The 26,170-nt window shown below is 39.1% G+C and overlaps 1 protein-coding gene across 1 annotated transcript; it reads right to left on the minus strand.

Annotated features, from left to right (window-relative positions):
• Positions 1 to 16,605: 16,605 nt before the first annotated feature.
• LOC113332475 lies at positions 16,606 to 17,280 on the minus strand. The gene has a single exon (XM_026579012.1). It carries the CDS (start codon positions 17,278 to 17,280, stop codon positions 16,606 to 16,608), a length of 675 nt encoding a protein of 224 aa, XP_026434797.1.
• Between the last annotated feature and the right edge of the window lie 8,890 nt (positions 17,281 to 26,170).

Consider the following 26,170-nt stretch of genomic DNA (forward strand, 5'->3'; position numbering starts at 1 on the left):
TAACATGTCAACATCACCGCTCAGCCCCCAGTTCATAAATATCCGTCACTACCTTCTACATTGTTACCATGTAAAAATTACCACCTCCAAACACTCTAGCATAGTAGCATCCAAACATTAATAAATTTTGAAGCATCTCGAAACACATCGGGACGAACATGTAGAGATGTTTCATTGTATATGTTATCACTAATTTATTTCAGTGTGTATTTGGTGTGTAATTATGAGCTATTGAAACTCTATGTTGCTATAATTTCATTTATTTTGTATTTACACTTTGTTTTGAATTTGAATGAAGATAATTTTCAAAAAGAAAATCATTATCGTATGGGGCTATGGATCAATAAGGAGATAAACCATCTTCTACCAAATCATTTTGAGTGAATTTTCAGAGAGCCATTTCCTCATGAGCATACAGCCATACAAATAGTCCTTAGAAGTTCTTGATTTACAATATAACACATTAGACCCTGTCCATTATATTAATTACATCACTCCTAAACAACCGAGGCTTTCTTCAGTGACCCATATATATCATCTTTCATAATTTCTTGCCTTCAATGATTCAAATGATATGGTGTGGCAGATTTCATTGTTTATGGACATAGTATAAAAGACGCTTCTGATATTAATTATTTTAGTTAGTTTCATATCAGACCGGTTATATGGGTAACTCCTTTTTGTTTTTAAAACCTGAAGGCTTTTTGGAAAGAAAAGAATGGTAGATATCAACTTTCCGGCAAAGAAGGTTACCATCTATAAGCAATAAAAAAGGCACGTCTGGAAGGGTCTTGGAAGGTATTATAGATGTGTATTACAACATCCCAGTTACATAGCTAAATTCACCCATGATCTGACTTCGAAAAGCCAATTACTCAATTTTTATCATAGATGGATTAACATTTTATTTTGTTTTCCTTAATTTTTTCCGAAGAAAAAGAATGCAACAACAGTGTGCTAACTGCGTACTTTGTCGGTAGATAACTCAACTACTTAAAAACTATAATGGACTGAACTATTTAAATGAGTAGTTTATCTCAACTGATGAATAGATGCCTTAATTGATCCATTAGCAGGTTATTTTCTAACTCTACAGAGAATTTAGGTAATGCAAGACATAGTGACAGTTCAATCAAGCACCGGAATACATAACACATGTTGGAGAATCTGAGTTGATCCTTAATGCCAAAAGGCTTCATATGTTGAGGCAAAGGATAAATGTAAACGAGTAAAATATTGTGGTTTTGTTTCTACCATAGCTGGCTTCTGGCCCTTTTAGGACTCTGAATACCCCATCCAGATTATCTCATTATATTACCAGCAAGTAAGTTTGAACCTCAAAACATATATGACTGCCAAAGTGTTACAAAACAGTGTATCAGTAAAGGTTGAGACATCATGGAGGGACAAATTGTATCAGTAAAACGAAGAATCAGAAAAATAGGAAGGAACTAAACCAAAACAAATACAAAAAAAAGAAAGAAAACAATAATCATTACCTTGTCGCGGATTGGAGTTGTGATAATTAGATGCATTATCATTGCTCGTTTACATATTCTGCAAACACCCATCTAAACATCAAAACGAAATTGTGCACCAAAATCTTAAACTTTCAATTGATTAAAATTAATGTATACACATAATCTGTGACCGACCACGTGTCAAAAAGTGCACGCGTGTGCTAAATCAATATTAGGAGCATCAAGACGATGATGCCACGTCGCAACATTAGAAGAACAAGATCGGAAGGAAGACTATTTGTTTGTTTTTTTCTTCCCTTTTTGGACTTTTCTTCACCCACCTACTAAGGTGGCCCCCCATTATGTAATTTGTAATTTTATTTTTACCCTATTCCCCCATTATGTATGTTCTCTAAGTTCTGGGTTGTCCACTTATGTTGAAAACCATGTAGGGAGTAATTAGATTGGCAATATCATCTGCCAGTATCCGCTCGCCCTTACTTTCACTTACAATTGAAGGATAAAATCCAGTCTACGTTCTTACTTGTTGATGAAGTCGTCATAGAGATTTTGAGCTAATTGGCTCGGCCTCACTTGGAGCAGCGTCACTCTCACTCATTTGGGCGAGAAGCACGCCCAAGTATTTTAGTTCTCCAAGAGCAAAAGAACGCTCTTCCTCGGTAAGAATGGGGTGACTGAAGCTCTCATTCTCACCCGCTGATTTTCCACTATCAGAAGAGGATTGATTCCCCCGCTGGTCTCTCAGGACCGCTCATAGGATTATTGAAGTCTTCTGGAGAAGATCAAAAACGAAAAGAAAAATCTTATGAATGAATCAAAGGATGACGTATATATATAGACCCTCAAGGTGCACGGTTATGGTAACTAAAGAGGCCGAAGCGAAAAGACATGAAGAGGAAGCTAAATGGTCACAACTAGGGGCAAATGACGAACTGGGGATGCACAAGTAAAAAGGATATGCCTGAGAACAGGGGACTCACAAAGTAAGAGGCGCAGGTCTGAAGCCAGGAAGAATTTAGACTCAAAATGATGAGCAGACCAGGGGACTTGCAAAGAACATTCAAGTTAGAGAAGACGCCAAAAAAAACTAGGGGACTTGCAGCAAGCGTGCATGTCCAAGGAGAGAGGTTAATCTAAAGCGCGGGATTGGAAAGAATGACTAGGGGACTTGCAAGTATCGTTGAAGGTTAAACCAAGATAATAAGAAGATTACACTAAGGATCAACAAGTATTGTTGAGACAGTTGATAGGGATCAGCTATGAGAGTTGACAGAGATCGAAGTGGCTCAACAAGTGTTGTTGACACATTACATGGATCAACTAGTTTGGTTGACACGGTGGTACAGTATTTAGAAGTAAACTTGGGTTGCAAGTTTTACTGGTTTTAGAGTTTTTTTACGTGAGAATTCTCTAGAAGTGTCTTTGTTAGATTTTGGTTATGTTAGGAAAGTCTTTATTGCTTGAGAGTCAAGTTTGTTAAACATATAAATAGGTTGTTGAGCCATGAGTCGAATTACATCAATTAAGAGAATTGTTTTGAGTTAAGTTTTGTGTTAAGCTTTCATTAAGCCTTTGATATCATATTTTCTATATCTGGTATCAGATTCTATGGTTGTGGGTATGAGTTGTTGAATTGAAGAAGATGACAAGTTTAAGTTCAATCAAAGTACCGGTGTTTGAAGGTAAAAACTTTGAACACTGGAGGTTACAGATGGAGAATATTTTCATATATCAAGAGGTGGGATATCATGAAAGATTGTTATGCAGAACCAACAGAAGGAGCCGTAGTTGAAGCATCTCAGCAAGCAAGTTTAACAAAAAACAGAAAGAAGAATTCTAAAGCTACTTATATTCTTCATCAAGGTATTCATGAATTAATCATGGATAGAGTTATATATATTAAGGAAGTTAAGAGAGCATGGGATGGTTTGATAAGGTACTACACAGGATATGACAAGGTCAACAAGGTTAGATTACAAACTCTGAAGAGAAAATATAAATTACTGCAGATGGAAACTACTGAAACAATATAAGAGTTTTTCTCAAAGACATTGAATCTTGTCATTGAGATGAAGGCTATTATACTATAGAAGATTCTGTAATTATAGAGAAGATACAAATAAGCTTGCCTGAGAAGTTTGAATCAAAGGTTACTGCTATAGAAGAATGCAACACAGTTGCAACTATGACTCTTAATGAGTTGTTGGGTTCATTACAAGCTTATGACCAAAGATTAATAGAGAAAACAGCTGCTGCAAAACAAGTTAAATAAGCACTTCAAAGTCAAGTCAGATGGACTAATAATAAAGGAAGTTATAATACTGGAAGAAGACCCACCAATGGAGGATATCAAGAAAGGAATAATACTGGAGGAAGATTTAATGGAGGTTATCACGGAAACAGACAAGTTGATAAAGCAAAGCTTCAGTGTTACAATTTTGGAGATTTTGGACACTTTGCTACTGATTGTCCAAAACCTAGAAAGACTACTGAAAATAATTACAAATCAAACTTCAAAGCTAATATAGTTGAAAGTCAAGAAGAAAAAGAAGAACAGAAGACTGAAAACATGCTACTAGCATGTCATATAGAAGAACAACCTTAATTTAAGTGGTACTTAGATACAGGTTGCAACAACCATATGTGTGGCAGAAAAGACTTATTTGATAGTCTAGATGAGTCTGTAAGATCCACAATGAAGTTTGGTAATAGTTCTAAAATTCCAGTTATGGGAAAAGGAAGAATATGAATTGTTCTTAAGAATGGTTCTAAGGCATACATCATGGATGTATTTTATGTTCCAGGTTTACATCAAAACTTACTGAGCATGGGTCAATTTTCTGAAACAGGATATTCTATGAATATTTACCATGGTTTGTGCTTCATCAGAGATAGAATAAAAAGGTTGATAGAAAAAGTACATATGACCAAAAATAGATTATTTCCTTTGAATATTCAGCATTAAAAGAAAAGTTGTTTGAGTAGTAGTGTGCATAATGATTCTTTGTTATGGCATAAGAGGATGGAACATGTGAACTTTAATAGTTTACAAACTTTAGCAAAGAAGGAGATGGTGTCAGGATTACCTTTCATTCAACTACCAGAATCAAGATGTGAGAATTGTATCTTTGGCAAGCAGCATAGAGATCCATTTCCAGTTAACAAAGACAGAAGAGCTGAACAACATTTGGAGATTATTCATAGTGGCTCGTGTGGTCCTACAGAAGTTACATCACATGTAGGTAATAACTATTTCATAACTTTTATTGATGATTTTAGTAGGAAAGCATAGGTATATTTACTTAAACAAAAGAGTGATGCTTTTCATGCTTTTAGAAGTTTTAAAGCATATGCTGAGAAACAAATTGGTAAAAACATCAAGATATTAAGAACTTAATGAGGAACAAAATATAATGTTGTTGATAGTTTCATGGAAGAACATGGTATTCTACATCAGTTAACAGCAAGATATACACCTCAACAGAATTGTGTGGCTGAAAGAAAGAACAGAACTATAATGGAGATGGCAAGAACTATAAGAAGAACAAAAGATTTACTAAAGAATTTCTAGGGTTATGCAGTTGATACAAAAGTGTATCTACTTAACAGATGTCCTACAAATAGTTTGAATAACAAGACACCAGAAGAAGCTTGGAGAGGAATAAGACCAAGTGTAAGACATCTGAGAACTTTTGGGGGCATTGCATATGCACATGTGCCAAAAGAACTTAGAAAGAAGCTGGATGATAAGAGTGAAAATATGTATTCTTGTTGGTTACAGTTCAGTGATAAAAGGATACAAGTTGTATAATCCAGAAACTGGAAATATAGTTATAAGTAGAGATGTGATATTTGATGAAGATTCACAATAGAATTGGAATATTGGATCAACAACGAATGTTGATCCACATAACACTGGATCAAAAACGAATGTTGATTCACATAATAATGGTTCAACAAGGAATGTTGATCCACCTACTGCTGTCAGAATATTTCCAATTGTGGTTGAAGAAGACGTACAAACTCAAGACAATGTTGAAGAATGATGTAGTTTTGAAAGTGGTAGTAAAGTTCGTTCAACTCGGATTGTGTAAAGGTTTGATTTAAGAACTAAGAATAAAAATACTAAAAATATATTCACAAGGTTGTCACGAATATCGAGAGGTACTGAGACTTAGGATTTCACCACTAATCACATTCAATTGGTTCATATGATGACTCATAACAATTCTAGCTCTTTTGTTGACTCTTTTCTTTGCCAAAAGTAGATTTTATAAAGCATTAGATGTAAATCACAAGCATGACGCATCAAAAGTTCCTAAAACCCAGCATGCGACATCAAACAAAATCACAACTAATAAAGAAAAATCATAAATCGATTATAACAAGTGCAAAAGTCATAAAGAATCAATTATAGTTACCAAGTGATTGTGAAATAGGGCTTCCTCCATCATCCCAGTGTTGGGGTTTAGCTCCTCATGTCAAAAACACGCTCAAAATATTTAATCATGGCTCAAATAGGTGTTTTTATTGAAGAAGTGAATCTATAGCAGATATAATTGTTACAGAATCCACTGTTACGGAAGATTCCCTTACAAATAAATTCTAACAGGAATAGTTGTTGCAAAGCTGTTACAAAGGTATTGGATTTGAAAGATTAGGTAACGGTTTCTTGCTAAGTTGCGAAGTGTTCTACGACGTTGTTCTTCAGCAGCAGAAACGTCTTCTCTGCAACTCTTGATTTTCACCTCTGCAGCTTCACCAAGCCCTCAGCTCGGTCCCCCAAAGTCTCGACTCCGTTCTATGAACTCCCAGCAACTTATATATAGCCAACAGAGCGATTTAATCTCCCTAAAACTTCTCGAAATCTCTTCTTTTCTTTTCTTGGCAGTTCCGACAATAATCTCTTCCCAAAATTGTTTCACGCGTTTCTGAGCTTTCCAACTTATCTCAAACTCTTCCTTAAATAGATATGTATCTTTGGGAAGAGTTTCTTTCCTTTAGTCTTCCTAGAATTCCAAAAATAAGTCATACAGAGACCCGTGCAAAACCTGACTTCTATTTCTTTTTCCGGCTATTCTAGCCAATTTGGGTTCAAACAAAAGACTTCACCAGGCCTGTTTAGGCCTAGGGAGTAAACCCAATCAATTTAAGCCATTGAATCACTCTCTAAATTGATCGAATTCAATCCCCAACTCTGCCAGTTGCATGCATATTTTTCCGGCCAAAAACTATAAAATTTGATTCATCTCCTGCGGATTGTTTAGCCAATTCTGGGAAAAAATAAGACCATTACCAGCCCTGTTTAGCCAAGAGGGACGAACCCATTTGATTTTAGACATTGAATCTCCCTAGAACACCTTCAATTCTTCAACCCTAATTTTGTTCTTATTTTCCCTCCAAAATTCAAATTTCAAATAAAGAAGATGACCTCCCCTTATCCAAAGTGAGAGTCCGTATGGTAATTTTCTCCCACGAGCGCAAAATCCACTTTTTTAGCCAATTTCACCGCAAAAGCTTATTTCTCCAAAAATACCTACAGGGACATAAAAAGCCATAATAAATATAAAATCGAGCACTAATAATATATACAATTGAGATTATATAAGACATAAAAATGTGCCTATCAAATACCCCCAAACTTATTATTTGCTAGTCCTCGAGTAAATTAAATAAAATAAAATCCTAACTCACTGACGCAGGCATCGTCGATTGCATTTAGCGTATGCAATAAGCCTTTAAACCCCTAAGTGTCCCTAGTGGCGGAGTGTTGTCTCCGGAGGGCTTACAATAGATATACCCACAAAACATTTACACTCCATATCCTAGCTACAGGAGGAAGTACCCTGATGCGAAATTCCAATTGATGTACACGAGTTTGCACTCAAGCATACTAAAATTCATATAAAGTGACAGAGCTCTACTCAGATAGTCGCACTATGGACATCAATATCCGGAGTCAAAACTAATCACATGGATAGATCAAGAAGATGGATATAGAGAAAAACATAGATGGTTTTGATGTTTACTAAGTAAAAGGCGTTTCCCATATCTGTATGAAGGCCTCCGCCAAAATGAACCTATCCTAATGGATCGAGATACTAGTCAGACTAATATCAACGCACTGGCATATACACGGGAACCAGTGATCGATAATCCTAATTCTAGTTCGACACATCTGGCATATACAAGGGAACCAGTGGTCGACTTTATTCACTGAATATTGTTTTTTTTTTTGATCCGTTTGGTCTAATTGGTTGGTCTTTTTTTTTTTTTTTTTTTGTAACTCAATCACTCTAATTCACCCTAGCATTGGTAACAACTTGAATCGTGGGCCCCACCTATCACTTAGAGAAACATGGTTTAAAAACAAAATAAAATAAAAATAGAAGTGAATAGGACTCAACGAGATATGGTGAAACTATCATGTTATTTCTAACACCTGAGCTCTGTGCTTTTATGAATAGACTCTTCTAGATGTTTCCATCTAATCAGATTGGTTCCTCAACTCCTACGATCAAAATGCTTCCATCCACTTAGATTAGTTAGTGAAATCCTCAATAGGCATAAATTTCTAAGCTCTGGAGTTTATTTATTCATACTGCAACTAAAAAGTTTCTCCCATACCCCCAAACTTAAATCTAACATTGTCCTCAATGTTCTAAAGATGAAATTAAAAGCACAAGGAAAAACTGTTACCATTTGAAGCAAAAGAGATAAGGAAAGATATTACCGTGTCGCATGAATGTTGGGTTACCTCCCAAGAAGTGCTAAGTTTAAAGTCTTCAGCCAGACTAAGAAAGGATTAGTCACCTCATAGAATCATAAAGTAATAGCCGAAATTTCTGTGGGTCATCAAAACCAAATAGAGCTATCACAAATAAAAGGAATCTGCAACCTGTCAAGAAAATAAACAAATAAAGCACACCCTTGTCTAGTTTCCTGTTTAAGACAACTACATCTAGCTGTGGTTCAGGTTCAGGTTCTATAACTGGGTCCAAATAAAATATTTTCATGGGTTGGAATTCCTCAAAGCTAAGATCCGGTTCAGGTATTAGAGTCTGAAGAAACTCAAGTAAAAATTTAAAAGCACATAATAATAACCTGAATAATTGAGGATCCTTAAAGTCAATCAGTTTTGACTCACACAATCGACCACGATGAAATTGGTGGTCAATCTTAAGAAAATGTATCGACCCTAATCTCTTAAAGTAATTAGGTTTAGTCTCAAAACTAAATAATTGACACATCTGAAATTTATACGTTCCCACAATCGGTTGAAAAACATTTGGTGGGAAAACAAAGTCGATCTTGGTATCATAGCCTGGTCTAACCTCATCAACCAGAGGATGGGTTTCTAACAACTGAACTTCCTTATGGACATCACTAGGTTCAGGAAAACGTGTATGAAGATAATCTTGCAAAATGGTTGAGGCACATATGTCAAGTCCGAAGTGAGGGACCTTTCTAAGAGTTAAGGCACATAGAGAATGATAATCACCCCCAAACTTAGAGGTTTGGGTATCTCTAGATAGACTAGCTACAATTTCCTTAATTTCTAGATCGTTGGAATCCTGAAAATAGTCAATTGCTTCTTCTAGGTTATACTCAAGTGACGCATCCTCACTCATATTTAATAGTTGTACGAGTTCATTTTCTTCGCCTAAGACCATTGTTTCTAAATTGCTAGAATCTAAAACGGTATACTCAGAATAAACTCGTTCCTCTAAACCATTATCGACTTCGTAATCAAAAGGAAATACTACATCATCTAAAGAAGTGGTATCTCTAATCAAATCCTCGTCCTTTTGAATAGGTGAATAATCATTAAAATTATCGGGATCTGAACCAGAAATAACACTATCATCATAAAGTTCATTTGGAGTAACAAATTCATGATCATTATGCCTACATATTTCAAATTCTTCATCAACACTATATACATCATAATCATCATAATAACATGAAAATGGTTGAACCTCATCTAAACAAGTAGTGTTACCAATTTTATCCTCGTCATCTTGATTATGCAAATAACTATCCTCATTTTCAAGGGTACTATTGGAATCACTGTATTGGAAATTAAGATTATTTCGAGCAATTCTTTCATTCGTCTCAGCTATCAACTTGAAGGATTCCTCTATAGAAAGTTCTCTTTCGTCATAAACTAAGTTATTCATCTCAGCTAACTTACGTGTCGACTCCTCTAATTTCCTGAGGGACTCTTCTAAAGGAGAAATATTAGAATTTTGCTCGTATGACCGGTGCGTGTATGGATAGTAATTGGGCTCATCAAGGTATGAGCCATAACCTTGAAAAGGCTGATGTTCCCAACCACTATTCACATTATGGTCAAAGTAGTAACGTCCATTTTGAAACTCAGTCGGATATTCGTTGTATTGGCTCTTGTAATACCAGTTTGACATTCTATTGCAGGGGTGTGAGTTGTCACACAAAATAAAACCCACTGACAGGGGATTCGTGGGTGGATAGAGTCTTACCTCCCGTACCATACCGGCGATGAACCATTGAAGTCGACTCAGGCCACCGACTCCGATGTCAGTGTACGAACCCGAGGGGCCGAGACAGTATCGTAACTGTCGTCCTTCCCTGCAAACAGTTTATATTTAATCTTAACCCTTCCGTAGGGTTTTAAAAAATAATGTCCAGTCCAAAAATAAAGTCCAAAAAGTGTCCAAAAATAAAAGGAAAAATTACAAAAACTAAAACCCTATTTACAGTTTCTAAAAATAAAACAAAATAAATATATACAAAATATTCTTCTTCACTCCTTTCGGATTCCTCTCTTCTTTCCTTCTTTGGCGATGCTTTCCTTTTATAGTACTTTTTTCTTTCCTTGTAGCTTCGCTCCAATCTGAAAAGTATCGAAAAATACCAAAGGCGTAAAAGAGAACAAAAATTCTAAAAGAAATAAAATAAATCTAAAACCTAATACAAATCCGCGTCGGCGGCGCCAAAAATTGATGTAGTTTTGAAAGTGGTGGTAAAGTTCGTTCAACTCGGATTGTGTAAAGGTTTGATTTAAGAATAAAAATACTAAAAATATATTCACAAGGTTGTCACGAATATCGAGAGGTACTGAGACTTAGGATTTCACCACTAATCACATTCAATTGATTCATATGATGACTCATAACAATTCTAGCTCTTTTGTTGATTCTTTTCTTTTCCAAAAGTAGATTTTATAAATCATTAGATGTAAATCACAAGCATGACGCATCAAAAGTTCCTAAAACCCAGCATGCGACATCAAACAAAATCACAACTAATCAAGAAAAATCATAAATCGATTAAAACAAATGCAAAAGTCATAAAGAATCAATTATAGTTACCAAGTGATTGTGAAATAGGGCTTCCTCCATCATCCCAGTGTTGGGGTTTAGCTCCTCATGTCAAAAACACGCTCAAAATATTTAGTCATGGCTCAAATAGGTGTTTTTATTGAAGAAGTGAATCTGTAACAGATATAATTGTTACAGAATCCACTGTTACGGAAGCTTCCCTTACAAATAAATTCTAACAGGAATAGTTGTTGCAAAGCTGTTACAAAGGTATTGGATTTGAAAGATTAGGTAACGGTTTCTTGCTTGAGAAGTGTTCTACGACGTTATTCTTCAGCAGCAGAAACGTCTTCTCTGCAACTCTTGATTTTCACCTCTGCAGCTTCACCAAGCCCTCAGCTCGGTCCCCCAAAGTCTCGACTCCCTTCTATGAACTCCCAACAACTTATATATAGCCAATAGAGCGATTTAATCTCCCCAAAACTTCTCGAAATCTCTTCTTTTCTTTTCATGGTAGTTACGGCAATAATCTCTTCCCAAAATTGTTTCACGCGTTTCTGAGCTTTCCAACTTATCTTAAACTCTTCCTTAGATATATATGTATCTTTGGGAAGAGTTTCTTGCCTTTAGTCTTCATAAAATTCCAAAAATAAGTCATACAGAGACCCGTGCAAAACCTGACTTCTATTTCTTTTTCCGGCTATTCTAGCCAATTTGGGTTCAAATAAAAGACTTCACCAGGCCTGTTTAGGCCTAGGGAGTAAACCCAATCAATTTCAGCCATTGAATCACTCTGGAAATCGATCGAATTCAATCCCCAACTCTGCCAGTTGCATGCATATTTTTCCCTCAAAAAACTATAAAACTTGATTCATCTCCTGCGGATTGTCTAGCCAATTATGGGCAAAAATAAGACCATTACCATCCCTGTATAGCCAAGAGGGACAAACCCATTTGATTTCAGACATTGAATCTCCCTAGAACACCTTCAATTCTTCAACCCTAATTTTGTTCTTATTTTCCCTCCAAAATTCAAATTTTAAATGATGAAGATGACCTCTCCTTATCCAAAGTGAGAGTCCGTATAGTAATTTTCTCCCACGAGCGCAAAAACCACTTTTTTAGCCAATTTCTCCGCAAAAGCTTATTTCTCCAAAAATACCTACAGGGACATAAAAAGCCATAATAAATATAAAATCGAGCACTAATAATATATACAATTGAGATTATATAAGACACAAAAATGTGCCTATGAAAGAACAACATGAAGAAGCAAGAACTGAAGCAATAATAAAACAAGAAAGTACAAGACCAAGAAGAAAATATATCATACCTGCTAGGTTGAATGATTTTGTTTTATGAAGAGATAATGAAGAATTGAAGTCAATTGAGAAGAATAACACTTGGGAACTTACTACACTTCCACCAGGTAAGAAACCTATTGGTGTTAAGTGGGTTTATAATACAAAATACAAGTCAAAATGGTGAAGTAGATCGTTTGAAAGAAAGGTTAGTTGCTAAGGGATATATACAAAAACCGGGAATATATTAGGGATAATTGGAGTTTGGTAACTCAGGTTTAGACCAACACTAGGCTTTGGTCTAACATTTGTCCAACGTTAGGCCTTGGTACCTGGACTGGACGTTGACTGTTATTGACCAGAATTTAATTCATTTATAGAATAAATAATATTGAATTTACACTTTTAACCTGAAGGGGGACTTATATCCAACAATTATACTAACAATACTAATTCTATGGCCACGATGTAACCTGAATCTGTTCTCTTCCACCTCCATATGCAGAAACCCAAATTGATGAATACATGAAGAAAACTCGATGCTCAGCTCATGCTTTGATCCCACTGTATTCCCATTCCTATAACCCCAAAAACATCACAAAATACACTCAGAAAACAAAGTTGGGTTTACATTCAATTTGATTTTACAGCAAGAACATGAATTCTAATAACAACACAATACCCAACTCCAAAATCCTGAAGAATGAAGAACATACCCAACCCATATTCTTCAATTCATCACCATAATAACTTCAAAACATCAACTGATCAACACCCTTGATTCTTAAACTGAATATCACCAATACAATAACCCTAATTCTAATTTGTTATTGGTTCATAAAAACATTTGAAGATAACATATCAACATCTAAATCCCTAGGACATCAACTTCATCCATACTTCAATAAACATAACAAACTTACATTGGGTAAGGAGATATTACCTCAAATAAAAATTCAGAAGTTTTCTTCTTCTTTTAGTTACTCACCATGAGGATCATGCTTCCATCTTCAATCCGAATTCACGAACCCTAAATTCTTCGATTCCTCATGGCGAATTGAGAAGTAGTTCTTAAATCTTCTTCTACGCTCTCAATTCATAATACCCATCACTAACTCATACTCAATTTCTTCAACCCTCAATTGAATCTAAAAACTCTAATTTCCTCAATTAAAGTTCTTCTAATAGAGATTGAAGACGGTATGTGTTGTTTCCATGCAACTTGACTGAATACCAGGGATTGAGAGCCACTTAATGGTGGTAGCATGGGAAGTTACTGAGATTTGAGTGAAGATGATGACAGCAACCAAGATGGGTTCTGGGAAGGTTTTTCGGTGGGGGTTCTGGGAAGAAAGGAAGAAGACGAAAGGGAAGAAGGTATTTTGGATAAAAAATTTGTCCTTCCACGTGAAGGTAAGATCAACGGTCTTGAAAAATTAACATAAAAGTATTGATTTTATTAAATTAAAATTACACTTAACCTAGTCAACTACAGTCAACGTTCAGTCCAAGTACCAAAGACTAGTGTTGGTCTAAACCTGAGTACCAAACTCCAATTATCCCAATAGATTATTTAGAAGTGTTTGCACCAGTTACAAGACTTGTTACAGTGCGTATAATTATTGCTTTAGCTGCACAAAAATATTGGAAGATTTTTCAGATGGATGTGAAGTCAGCATTCTTGAATGGTGTGTTAGAAGAAGAGGTTTATATTAAGCGACCAGCAGGTTACATTGTGGAGGGAAAAGAGAATGAAGTATACAAGCTAAATAAAGTTATGTATGGTTTGAAACAAGCACCATGTGCTTGGTATACAAGAATAGATTCTTATTTCATCAAGAAAGGGTTTACAAGATATCCACATGAGCATACTTTATATTTGAAAGCTGATACTATTGGAAATCATATTATAGTATTTTGTATGTGGATGTTCTTATTTTTACTGGAAATAGTTCTGAGATGATCAAGGAATTCAGGGAGGATATGGTGAAAGAGTTTGAGATGACAGATCTTGGTTTAATGTCATTTTTTCTTGGTATTGAATATAACAAACTGAAAGAGGAATTTTTATTAATCAACAAAAGTACGCAGAAGGAATTTTGAAGCGTTTCAAGATGAATAATTGTAATCCAATTTTAGCCCTTCTGGAGTATCGTGGTTATTGTCGGGAGCAATGTATGATTACCCACTTTCGGTGTGTTGAGGTGGGTCGCAGTGTTAGATCCATTGAGATGGCCCTTGCTGAGGTTCGCTTGGATCTTAATATGTTACCATGATTTGATTATTATTATTTTTTTGTTTTTGGTAGCTGTAGCTCCTATAAATAGACTATTTTTGTTAGTATGAAGTCTTTATTTTATACTTTGTTCGTTGTCTATGCTATTATTTGCTACATGGTTGTATATTTGCATGGTTATGTGCTATCTTTGGCTTCTGTGCCATCATTAGCATCCTCGTATAGGAGAGGATCCGAACTAGATCGCTTGCGGCTCGTGAGAGCCGAGATAGACTTGATTATGGAGAGAAGGATGGCGAGCCGTACAAAAGCTCGCGCTCAGTTCGACAAACTGTATAAGATATTTTTAACAGATCGGAAGACTCAATTGTCCGGGCCAGTTTCTTTCAGGATTCAGAGTGCATTGGATGATGTTGTCTCCGCTCGCCATGAGGCTGATCGACTGTTGCAAGAGATAAATCTTATGATCATGGATATTGTTCAGGTAATCGCAGACTATGATATGTCTGCGTCTCATCTTCCAAGTCGTCGTATGCATGGTTATACCTTGTCTTTTTTCATGATACACGCCTTGTTGCATCCTTCAGATAAACAGGTGGAATTGTCACGATTACTAGTCCTGAAGAATGAATTGAGAATTTTGCGAACTCATAGGTTGGATGTGCAAGAAACTGCACGTAAGGCATTCGAGGAGCAGGATGGGACTTCCAACATGTCTCGCCAAAACAATGCGTCTAAGAGGATTTTTCATGAGGTAGATCAGGTGCTTGGATATTTGCGGGAATCTTTAACTGTGGCTACTATTCAATGTGAAGAAGCGCTTGTGATGATGCGTGATGTAGAACAAGAAATCGCGCATTGTCGCATGCTCATAACTGAATCAACTTAAAAGTTCTCCTCGTTATATTTTAGGGTATGTAGCCTAAGTATTCCAAGCAAAAGTTCTACTCTCATCATTTTTTTAGCTGTAATGGAAGAATTAGTCAGTGCCTTATAATTGTCTCTAACGAAACAAAAAATGGGACTGTTGCAAGCTACTGTTGCTGGTAATGCCTGACTCGTTCATGAATGTGAGGAATTATTTGGGGTTATCCAAATGCAGTATTTCCATGCTATGGATCTTTATGTGGATCGCCTGAGTGCTAGTCGGATCGATCCTTCAATAGAAAGTGTGATGGCTGCGGATGAGGCTTTTGAGGCGTTTGCTAACGCTCGTAACCGGATGGAATGCAAGGAAGACGACTTGGTTGTTGCTCGTGGTCGACTGAGGCGCGCGAACTCAGTTCTATCTTCATTTCTTTGAATTAGTGGATTCTTCCACAAAATAATATTGTTTATCTGTATGTCGTGTCGGATGCTTATGAACATGTTATTTGTGCTATTTTCCGCGTATCATATGCACGTGTAATTTTCTTTAAGAATATTACTTCTATGAAATATCTTATTATTTGGATTAGTCAGGACTTATACTTATGGCATTATTTATTGATCATGCACAAGTATCATTCTCCGGAGCTACTGACGTGCTTTTTAAAGCTAAGTATAGAACCTTAGTCCTGTCCGGGACTATTGGTGCACTTCATGTAAGTCGTGCAAAGGGCTTAGTTCCTTTTGGACTATTGGTGCACTTCATGTAAGCCGTGCACGGAGCCTAGTCTTTTCTTGGACTATTGGTGCACTCCATCTAAGTCATGCACGGATCCTAGCCCTTTCTTGGGATATTAGTGAACTTCTTTTAAGCCATGCACGGAGCCTAGCCCTTTCTTGGACTATTGGTGCACTTCATCTAATCTATGCACGGATCCTAGCCCTTTCTTGGACTATTGGTGCACTTCATCTAAGCCATGCACGGAGCCTAGCCCTTTCTTGGGCTATTGGTGCACTTCATCTAAGCCATGCACGGAGCCTAGTCCTTTCTTGGACTATTGGTGCACTTCATCTAAGCCATGCACGGAGCCTAGCCCTTTCTTGGACTATTGGTGCACTTCATTTGAGCCATGCACGGAGCCTAGTACTTTCTTGGACTATTGGTGCACTTCATTTGAGCCATGCACGGAGCCTAGTCTTTTCTTGGACTATTGGTGCACTTCATCTAAGCCATGCACGGAGCCTTGCCCTTTCTTGGGCTATTGGTGCACTTCATCTAAGCCATGCACGGAGCTTAGTCCTTTCTTGGACTACTGGCGCGTCCTATCGGGTCGTACGCGAGGATTTAACGTGACTCAAAGTATAATATAAGATAATCGTTTTATTATTTCTCAGCCATCCGACGTACATTAGGTTACTTAAGCATAATAAGTTTTAAGCCATTTATCATTGATAGGAGTACTGATGCGTAAGCCATTCATCCGCTTCAGATAGTAATATCCGCTTTCTGCATCTTCACTAATCATATAGGGAACTTGCCAATTTGCAACAAATTTTCCTGCTTTTTCATTACGCTGGACATGCGGTGAGATTTTCATCACTACATCATTCACGCTGAAGACTCGTTCTTTCACCTTTTGGTTATAATATTTCGTCGTCTGTTGCCTATACTTATCCGCGAAACGTTCAGCCTTGGCTCGTCGTTCTTCTAAGGTATCCAAATGAGCGAAACGACTAACCTCATCCGGGGTTGTGAGGCTGTCCATATCCACGCGTGCGGACGGTATCGCAATTTCTGCTGGCAGTATCGAGTCTTCTCCATACACCAGGGAATAAGGGGAGGCACCAGTTGAACTTCTCCTGGAGATGTGATATGCCCAAAGTGAAAGGCGTAGTTGTTCATGCCATCTCCTGGGATGATCATGCATTGTCCGTCTTAGTATCCTTAACAATGTTTTGTTGGTTGCTTCGGCCTGCCCGTTCCCCTTGGGGTAATAGATAGTCGAGGAGTGGAACTTGATCCCATATTGGTTCAACACGTACATGACAGTTTCGTTAACAAAAGAAGTACCGTTATCCGAGCGTATAATCATAGGTGCACCAAATCAACATATGATGTGTTCTTTGATAAATGCAGCGATCGTGGCGCCTGAGTAGTCTCGGAGCGGAATAACTTCAACCCATTTGGTAGAATATTCGGTCGCAATGATGATATACTTGTGACGCCCTGATGAAGTTGGGCGTATCAGACCGATAATATCAAGTCCCCATCTATGAAAAGGCCATGGGGTGACGACACTATGTAGCAAGTTATGCGGGGCATGGATTAATGATCCATGGCTTTGACACTGCTGGCACTTCTTCACATGCTCGGTTGTATCAAACTCCATCATGGGCTAGTAATACCCACCTTCGTGCAACTGTAGGAAGAGTTTTCTCATACCTTGATGCTCAGCATCGTGAGTCATAGGCATGACTATCTCCGCCTCTTCTTGTGACAGGCATCGTAATATCTTTTCCCCGAAACTCTTCCTATAGAGGATGCCTTCACTCATGAAGAACCTTCCGTATTTCCTTTGAATTTTTAATGCTTCATGTTTATTTGGGGGTAGGCACTCATGCTAGATGAAGTCTATGTAAGGTTGTCTCCAGTGCTCTATCTCCGCACTACATATTTCCGTCTGTTGTGGGGGTGCTTGACAATCATCACATTTAGGACTACCGCTCCTTGGACTGCCATATTCGGCCAGTATACGCCCATCCTCTCGGTACAACGGGATTCCTCCTGTTTGTCCGCATGATTCTTCATGGACGCGATTCAGTATTTCCTGCGCCTCTGGCTTTCCTACACATCGTGATAAAGTACCTCCAGATGTTCGGAAGTATAAGGCTCACCGGATTACAACAAATTGTTTCAACACTTTAACGGGCAATAACTGATCATCCGCCTCTCTAGTCAGATCTTCGATGTATGATGTTCTCCAATCATCCTTTAATTCTAACGCCACATCTTCTTCCATGTGCTGGGCAGTTCCCTTCTTTTTACCACTATGATGCCTTCATCGGCTTCGTTTAACTGTAGCTTGGCTGCTAAGGTAGACAATGCATCTGTATGCTTGTTGGTAGATCTTCCCGTATGCTCTATGACGGTGCTTCCTCTTCTCGTTATTATTTCATGAGCTTCCGCTCGGTATGGTGCCAAATGTGCCTCTTTTACCTGGAAATCACCCGATATTTGGTTTGTGTCCAACTTCGAGTCTCCCTTGACGTCGATTTCCCATAGATTGAGTTCCTCGACCATTCGTAACCCAAGAATCATAGCTTCATACTCTGCCACATTATTTCTACATTCAAAGTCTAGCTTCCATAGGAGTCATAGGACGATCCGTCAAAAAACATTGTCAAGCGTTCTTCCTCCTGGACTACCGCAACTTCTCCGGCTATTTCATCACTTATTTCTGTCATATCCATACCTGGGAACGCGGCTAGTAGATCTGCAAATGCTTGCCCGTGTACTCCTTTGGACCGCTGGTATTTTAGCTCAAACTCAGATAGTTGTAGTAGCCAGTGGGCCGTTCTTCCGGATAACACTGGTTTTGTCGCCAAGTAAGCGATCGGATTAACTGTCGTCGGCCACCACTATGGTTACATGAGCGAGCATATATGATCGTAATTTTTGTGTGGCATAAATAAGCGCTAAACATGCTTCTTTGTTCCTGAACCCTCTACTGATATAGTGAATTGGGCACATTTGGTCGTTGCTGAGGTCTTGAGACAACAGTGCTCCGATCGCCACATTGGTAAATGCATTGTACAAGTAAAGGGGCTCTCCTTTGAAAGGAGGTCGCAGGACTCACACGCTGATTAAGCATTCTTTAAGCTTCTGAAAGGCCTGCTCTTGCTCATCTCCCCACTGGAACTGCTTGTTCTTCTTTAGCAGCGGTGTGAATGCACATAACAGTTGTGCCAGCCCTGGGATGAACCTTCAGACATAAGACACTCTGCCAATAAAAGTCTGCAACTATTTTATGTTTGCGGGCGACCTCATAGTAGTTATCGCTTCAACTTTATCCGGATCGATTTGTTTCCCTCTGTCGGTAACAACAAACCCCAGAAATTTTTCGGAGGTGACTCCAAAGGCGCAATTGAGAGGATTCATCTTCAGGTGATACTTTCTACATCTGTTAAAGACATGCCTTAAGTGGCTGAGGTGATCTTTTCGTGCGCGGGATTTACCACCACATCATCTATGTATACTTCCATAATTTGATGCATCATGTCGTGGAAGATAGCCACCATTTCCTGTTGGTAGGTCGGGCCTGCGTTTTTCAACCCGAATAGCATTACAGTATAATAGAAATTCCCGTATGGGGTCTGAAAAGCTGTTTTGTGCGTATCTTCCGCGGACATCTTGATTTGGTTGTATCGCTAAATCCGTCGATGAAAGAAAACATATCATATCCGCATGTTTTATTTACCATTATATCGATGTTTGATACTGGGAAATCATCTTTAGGGAATGCATGGTTTAGATCTCGGCAGTCGACACAACACCGGACCTTACCATTCTTCTTTTCCACTGGTACGATGTTAGCTAGCCACATTGGGTGTTGGATCGGTTTAACGAAATTGGCTTTCAACAGCTTCTGCACCTCTTCCTTGATCACCAACTCTATCTTCTCCGGAAAGTTGCACCTCCGCTGCTTCACAGGCTGATACTCGGGCGAGACATTGAGGTTGTGCGCAATCAAACTGCTATCAAGACCCGACATCTCGTCATGTGTAAATGCAAACACATCCCGATACTCACGGTGCAGTTTGACCAGTCGTACCCTTTCTTATCCTTCCAGATGCTTGCTAATGCGCACGCAACGAGGTTCATCTTACGTTCCAAGGTTTACTTCTTCTAATCCATCGAGGCTCGAATCGGGTCTTGTCTTTTCTTCAGGTAAACCTTCTATTATTTCTTCTTCTAAGATCAAAGGCTCTACCTCTTCCTCCAAATCTTCAATCACTGGGGTTGCTTCCATCATTTCCTCGTCCGCCGATGACATTCCGCAGTCATGTTGTCGGTTGGAAGCTTTCCCGGCTAATTGCTATAAGCGGTAAACATGTCCTCCCTCTGGTCGTGAGAAGCGTTTAAATTGACTATTCTTTGTTTCGACTACAACCCTCTTAGTTCCCACGGCAGGTCCCATCCGAGATGGACTAAAGATTTATTTATCCTTTCCTTTAATTTGTGCCTCGGGCTGGAACTCTTCCCACTTAGGGAGGGTGGTGAAATGCTCCGACTGCTCTCCTTAGTCCTTGACCGGTTGTGTGTAGAAAACTGCGTCTTCCATGTAATCCTCCTCTGGACCAAACATATTACTTGTAGCTAGGATCCTGAATTGTTTTCCTCCAATATTAGTCTTGACACACTGGTGATATGTAGACGCTACTACCTTGTGGTTCAGAAGCCATCCCCGCCCTAATAAGACATGAAATGTGGTATCATCCTCAAGCACGTAAAAGGGGGTGAGTGCTCTGATAGGCCCGATCTTCATCATCAGATGTATTATTCCCATCGCCGTCTGAGTCTGTCCTCCAAATCCTGTAACGGTCGTTGCGCGCATTTTGATCGACGTTCTTGATACTCCTAAGGATTCCAATGTGTGTAGCGAGATCATATTGAGGGAAGCTCCGCCGTCTATGAAAGATCGCTTGAGTGGATGCTTGTTAATATGTGCCGTGAGGTACAAGGGTCGGAGGTGTTCCCCTGGATAGCATATATCTTCATCAGTGAAAGTAGTAGCTTCCTTAGGCATCATATTGTACACTTTTCCGGATGCAATTGTTGTGATATCTTTGGATTCCTCGCGGACTTGATCCTCGTTGAAACCAAGAGAGTCGAAGAATTGCTGAGACAAAACGGTTTGGGTGAATTTGCTAGCGACTCCATTTGTGTCTGAAATTATGGTTGTCTCAGACGCTTCACATGCTTCCTCCTCCTCCGCGTCTTCCCATGGTCTCCAGGTTTCCCCTTCTGCGGGTTCATGGGAGATCATCATAACTTGGTGCTGAGGGAGCAGATCCTTTTGGATGCTTTGTTCTCCTACTTCTAGCTCGCATCGGGCTCGTTTTCTTTGCACTATGTAGCGCAAAGAGAAACACTCCATAATCGGATGATGGACCCTCCGGTGATAATGACAGTATTGTTCGTGCATCTTATCTTCCGCGGTAGGTTCTGTAGCCACGGGCGGCAGAGTTTCTTCTTTGTTGGCAACCCATTGTTCTAGAAGTCCTATTATCTGCTTCCTGCTGCACGGCAGTGGTGGTGGCAGGTTTGATCTTCCTCCATCCGCTCTCCCCCCTCTTCTGCCGGACTGTCCTCCTCGGTAGGGGCCAAAAGCGGCAGCTCCTCCCTTTCCTCTGTCACCTCCTTGGTCATTGGATGTTGTGTTAACAGAATATAATTTCCAATTGTGTCCGCTTGTCCCCGAGTTCATAACATCCGCACAGTCTGATATTCGGGCCGCAGAGCTCCTCCGAGATGTCCTCATGACATTCCATTGTGAAATATCAGAAGCGAGTGATATATGTCTCGATCTCTTCTCCGACCCGCTGGGTGCACCTTCCCAAATCTATCGCTGTGACTCTTATTTGTGCGGAGTAAAACTTCTTCAAAAAAAGTTGTACCATGGCGGGCCACGAGCTGATACTTCCGGGTTTCAAGTTGTTATACCAGGTAAAAGCGTTGTCCGTAAGTGACTTAGGGAACTTTCTCATGCAGAGACTCTCATCCTGAGCGTACGCATTCATTGCTGATATGAAGCGTCTCACATGTTCCCACACATTCCCTTATCCTCCATATGTCTTGAATTTTGGCGATGTGCAATCCCCGGGATATAAGTAATCAGCGACCTCTGCGGAGTACGGGGGTTCCAGTGAATCGTAAGCGTTGTGCTTCGTTACTCGGTAATGGGCCTCTAGATACTTGGCGATCGCGTCTTCTGTCATACCCGGAGTTGTGTTTTTTTTTGCTGACTGTTTTAGTGGCTACCGCGCTCTGTTCCCTTGCTCGCTTCAGACGTCCGCGCAGCTCCTGTTGCCTTTTAATGGACGCGTCTAACTCCTCTTGTATTTCGGACATCTCCTGCTCGTTGGTCTCAGCTACAACTTTCTCTTTAGGCATTTCTCCTTTCTTCTGGAGAGCTCCTGCGCCCTGGGATGCTCATGCCCCATGTACGATAGGTGTTGTGACTACCGCTCGGAAATGTATGTCTTCATCACTTTCCCCTTGTACGTCTTCTACAGAAACGCCATCCGGATTAGGTATTTCTCCACCTGATGGTACTTCCTAACTCGCACCTGCGAGTATCATGCTGGAAAAGAAGCTAAGAACCTCCCACTGTGGTCGCAATGTTGATGGGTAGAATGTGGGAAGGAGGAACTAACCCTAATCACAGAAAGTAGTCCCAAGGAGTGGATAGGTTTAGGGAAGTAGTGGAGAATTATATTAATGATGCCTTAAGAGATGTACCTTCTTTCCCTTTTATAATATCCCTCTTATGGATAAGTGCCCATAAGATTATCATATTACTAAACTGTCATTTCCCTTTCCTTAAGTTAATACCAAACCCTAAAGGACTTCTCCCTTTACGCCAAGGTCCAATTGTCCATGTGTACTCTTCGGTAAACTATGACATCCCTATCTTAATGGGTTTGGCCGAGTCCTCAAGTCTCTTTATCCTAAAAGGGAACCCTTAATGGATTAAGAGGACGCCCATTATAGGATTGGTTATTTTCATGTATCAACACCTAACAAAAAAATTTCAACCCAAAAACATTTGTCACTAAATTCAGATTTTCTTGTAGTACACTAGTAGGCGTTCAATTTCATTCATATGGGAGGGTTTACCTTAGCCAAATCGAGAATTGATGCAGGGGGAACCAGAAGTAACCGCATCAAATATCAGAGAAGCTTTCTTTTCTGCCAAGGTTTTGCCAGACAAATACCATAAGGCTTTCAGTAGAATATGGAACTATACTATAACATAACAATGGGTGTTTCAAGGTGTTGTCTTTGGGAACGGATTAGAAATCTAGATAGAATAAGGTCCGTGTTTGGTTCAAGAGAAACAGAAGATCTTTTACTGGAAAGTGCAAGCAGCAGTTGTCTGACATTGTAAACATAAAATAATTAAACTTATACAAAAGTTAAGAAAAGACGTAACATTTATTAAAAGACCAACAAGGCATCCACAAAAAATAACATACTAATAGGTTCAAGGACAATTTTAAGAACTCTGGAGCGCGGACACCAAACGTAACGTAAATAAAAGCACACACAAACACAATCACGCGCAAATACAAGGAAAAATAATCGAAAAGTAAGCACATTAGGCCTTTATTTAGCTATATGTATTGTCTTCTTCGCCCATCATGACAACGCAAATCTAGTTTCTCGTTTCATTTAATAGCCTTAATCGTCCGCGTCTAAAATATGTCGGAGTTTTTTATTTTTCTTTTTCAGTTCGTCCATTTCAGTGTTCGCCTTCTCTAGGAGCCTTTCTAGAGCTTTTCTCTCTTCCCTCTCTTCGCCCGTTTCAGTTTTCAGCTCCTCTATGAGCTTGGATTTTGTGTCTTCTAGAATTCGCCTCTCTGCCCTCTCTTGGTTTATTTCATTGATAAACTCCTTTTGGAGGCTCGAATTCTGTTTTTCTAGATCTCGTCTCTCTTCCCTCTCTTTGTCTATTTCAGTGTTCGCCTTCTCTATGAGCCCTTCTAGAATTCGTCTCTCGGCCCTCTCTTTGTCTATTTCAGCGATCAACCCCTTTGGGTTGCTGGACTTGTGTAACTCGTCTTTGAGGCCGGAAATGATGTCTTCTAGAATTCGCCTCTCTGCCCTCTCCTTGTCTATTTCAGCGTTCAACTTCTCTTGGAGGCTGGAATTGTTTCTTCTCTCTTTGTCTCTGTCAGCGACAGCTGCAGTAAGCTCTGCAGTTAGTTCTTTCTCTTTAGGACTGGATTCTACAGCAGCACGCCCGCCGTCTTCGATGTAATGAACTTCTCTGAATGGAACCGTAATTCCAGGTAGACCAAAGCGGCGCAAGTCTACTACGTCATGCGACCAGAAGTAAGATGCTGATCGGTGATCACTTGGTTTATCTCGAGGGAATGTTGTAGGACAGACCAAACCTTGACAGTTCACAGCTAAATCATATTTTAGTATGAAAGCTGCCAGAGCCTGATAATCACTCTTCTTCCACGGAAAAGAGTTACCGATCAAAGTGAGATGATCAGTGACAGGATATGCCTCATGAGGACTGAAATCATTGCCATTAAGAGGGCTTCGGATTTTTTTTCGAATTCTGTAGACCTTCAATTCACCATTCCATGCATAAGCTAAATACAATTCAGGATCGCTTAACCAGGTCATGATTACCAAGAGAGGATAGGGGAAGAAGGAAATGATAGAGAGAGGGAGATATTACGAATGCTTGTGAAGAGATTGAAACAGAAGAGGGTGATTTATAGGAAAATTATTTCCTTATCACGTTAAAAAAAAGTACACTCACACTTGTAGATAATCTTTCCATAGGGTGTAAAAGCTAATGAAGTTGGGATTTTGTGTCCCTACACAAAGTGATATCATCTATATCACAAATAACCTAATAGCAGACAAAACCCGTTCATGGCCCTCCTTGAATTTTCTCATTATCAATGGATAATGAAGAGGTGGCAGAGAATCAAATAAAATAAAATTTTATTGGTTTTGAATTGTGATTGATAAGGGATACCGAAAAAAGGAAAAAATCTTTATCCCATTGACAGGTCAAGTCAATGTACGCTTGTGTGATAATTTCCTTGATTTACAAGCCAAAACCATCGTGATCGATCATATGATATGTTAAGGATACAACTATCCTCACTCATTCAAAGCAGTAACTACAGTTATATCCTTCTTAGCTATAGCTGTCATATTATGTCGACATTCTAATGTTTGTTAATCTTGTATTTTTGGTATACAATCTTGCAATATCTTCTGTAATAATAGCCGTATACGGCTCTTTATATTGAATGAGAATCCACAATAACAAGTGTGGAACATTTCATCAAAACATCTTGTCATAGCTTGGCATCGAGTTTAAAGATCCAAAACTCACGCTTCTTTTCTTTCACCATGGCTGAAACTTCAACACTTCATCAAATACACATCAACCATATGATCAGTGTCAAACTCAATGACAACAACTATCTCCTATGGGTGACACAATTCAAACCTCTTCTCAAAGGTTACAAATTACAAGGTTTTGTTGATGGTACAATGGAAAAACCAGCAAAAACCATACCTGCTACTGAAGAAGGTGCACAACCAACTCCTAATCCTGCTTATGCAAAATATGAGGAACAAGACCAAATAATCTTAGGGTGGATTCTTTCCTCTTTATATGAAGGTGTATTAGGTCGAGTGGCAGGTCTCTCAACATCACAAGCTGTATGGGAATCCTTTCAAAGAAGATATGCAGGAATTAATTCTAGCTGGACTAGATCAGGCTTATGACTCCATTGTCACGACCTTAAGCATTGTCGACAAGATCGACATGGATACTTTTAAAGCTCATCTGCTTTCATTTGATCTCCGTCTTTAACAACAGTTAGCCGTATTGCAACAACCTCTAGCCAATGTTGCTGCCTCATCAAACTCCAGACTATTTCAGAAGCAAGATCAAAGGAGATATCCAAACAATAATCCACATATTTTGCATAAGCAGCCTAGAATCATGTATCAAGGTGAAGTTCCTTGTGAGATCTGCAAACGCAAGAATCATGATGCTCGATTCTGCTGGTTTCGTAACAAAGTGGACAACAACAACAAACAGCCAGCTGCATACCTGGCTCTCCCTGGTGGTCCTGCTGATAACAACAGGGTGACTGATACAGGTGCAACTCATCACCTGACTGCAAATCTCAATAATCTCAACATTCGGCATGAGTACG

This window comes from Papaver somniferum, unplaced genomic scaffold (genome assembly GCF_003573695.1).
Source record: "Papaver somniferum cultivar HN1 unplaced genomic scaffold, ASM357369v1 unplaced-scaffold_131, whole genome shotgun sequence".
Taxonomy (NCBI): domain Eukaryota; kingdom Viridiplantae; phylum Streptophyta; class Magnoliopsida; order Ranunculales; family Papaveraceae; genus Papaver; species Papaver somniferum.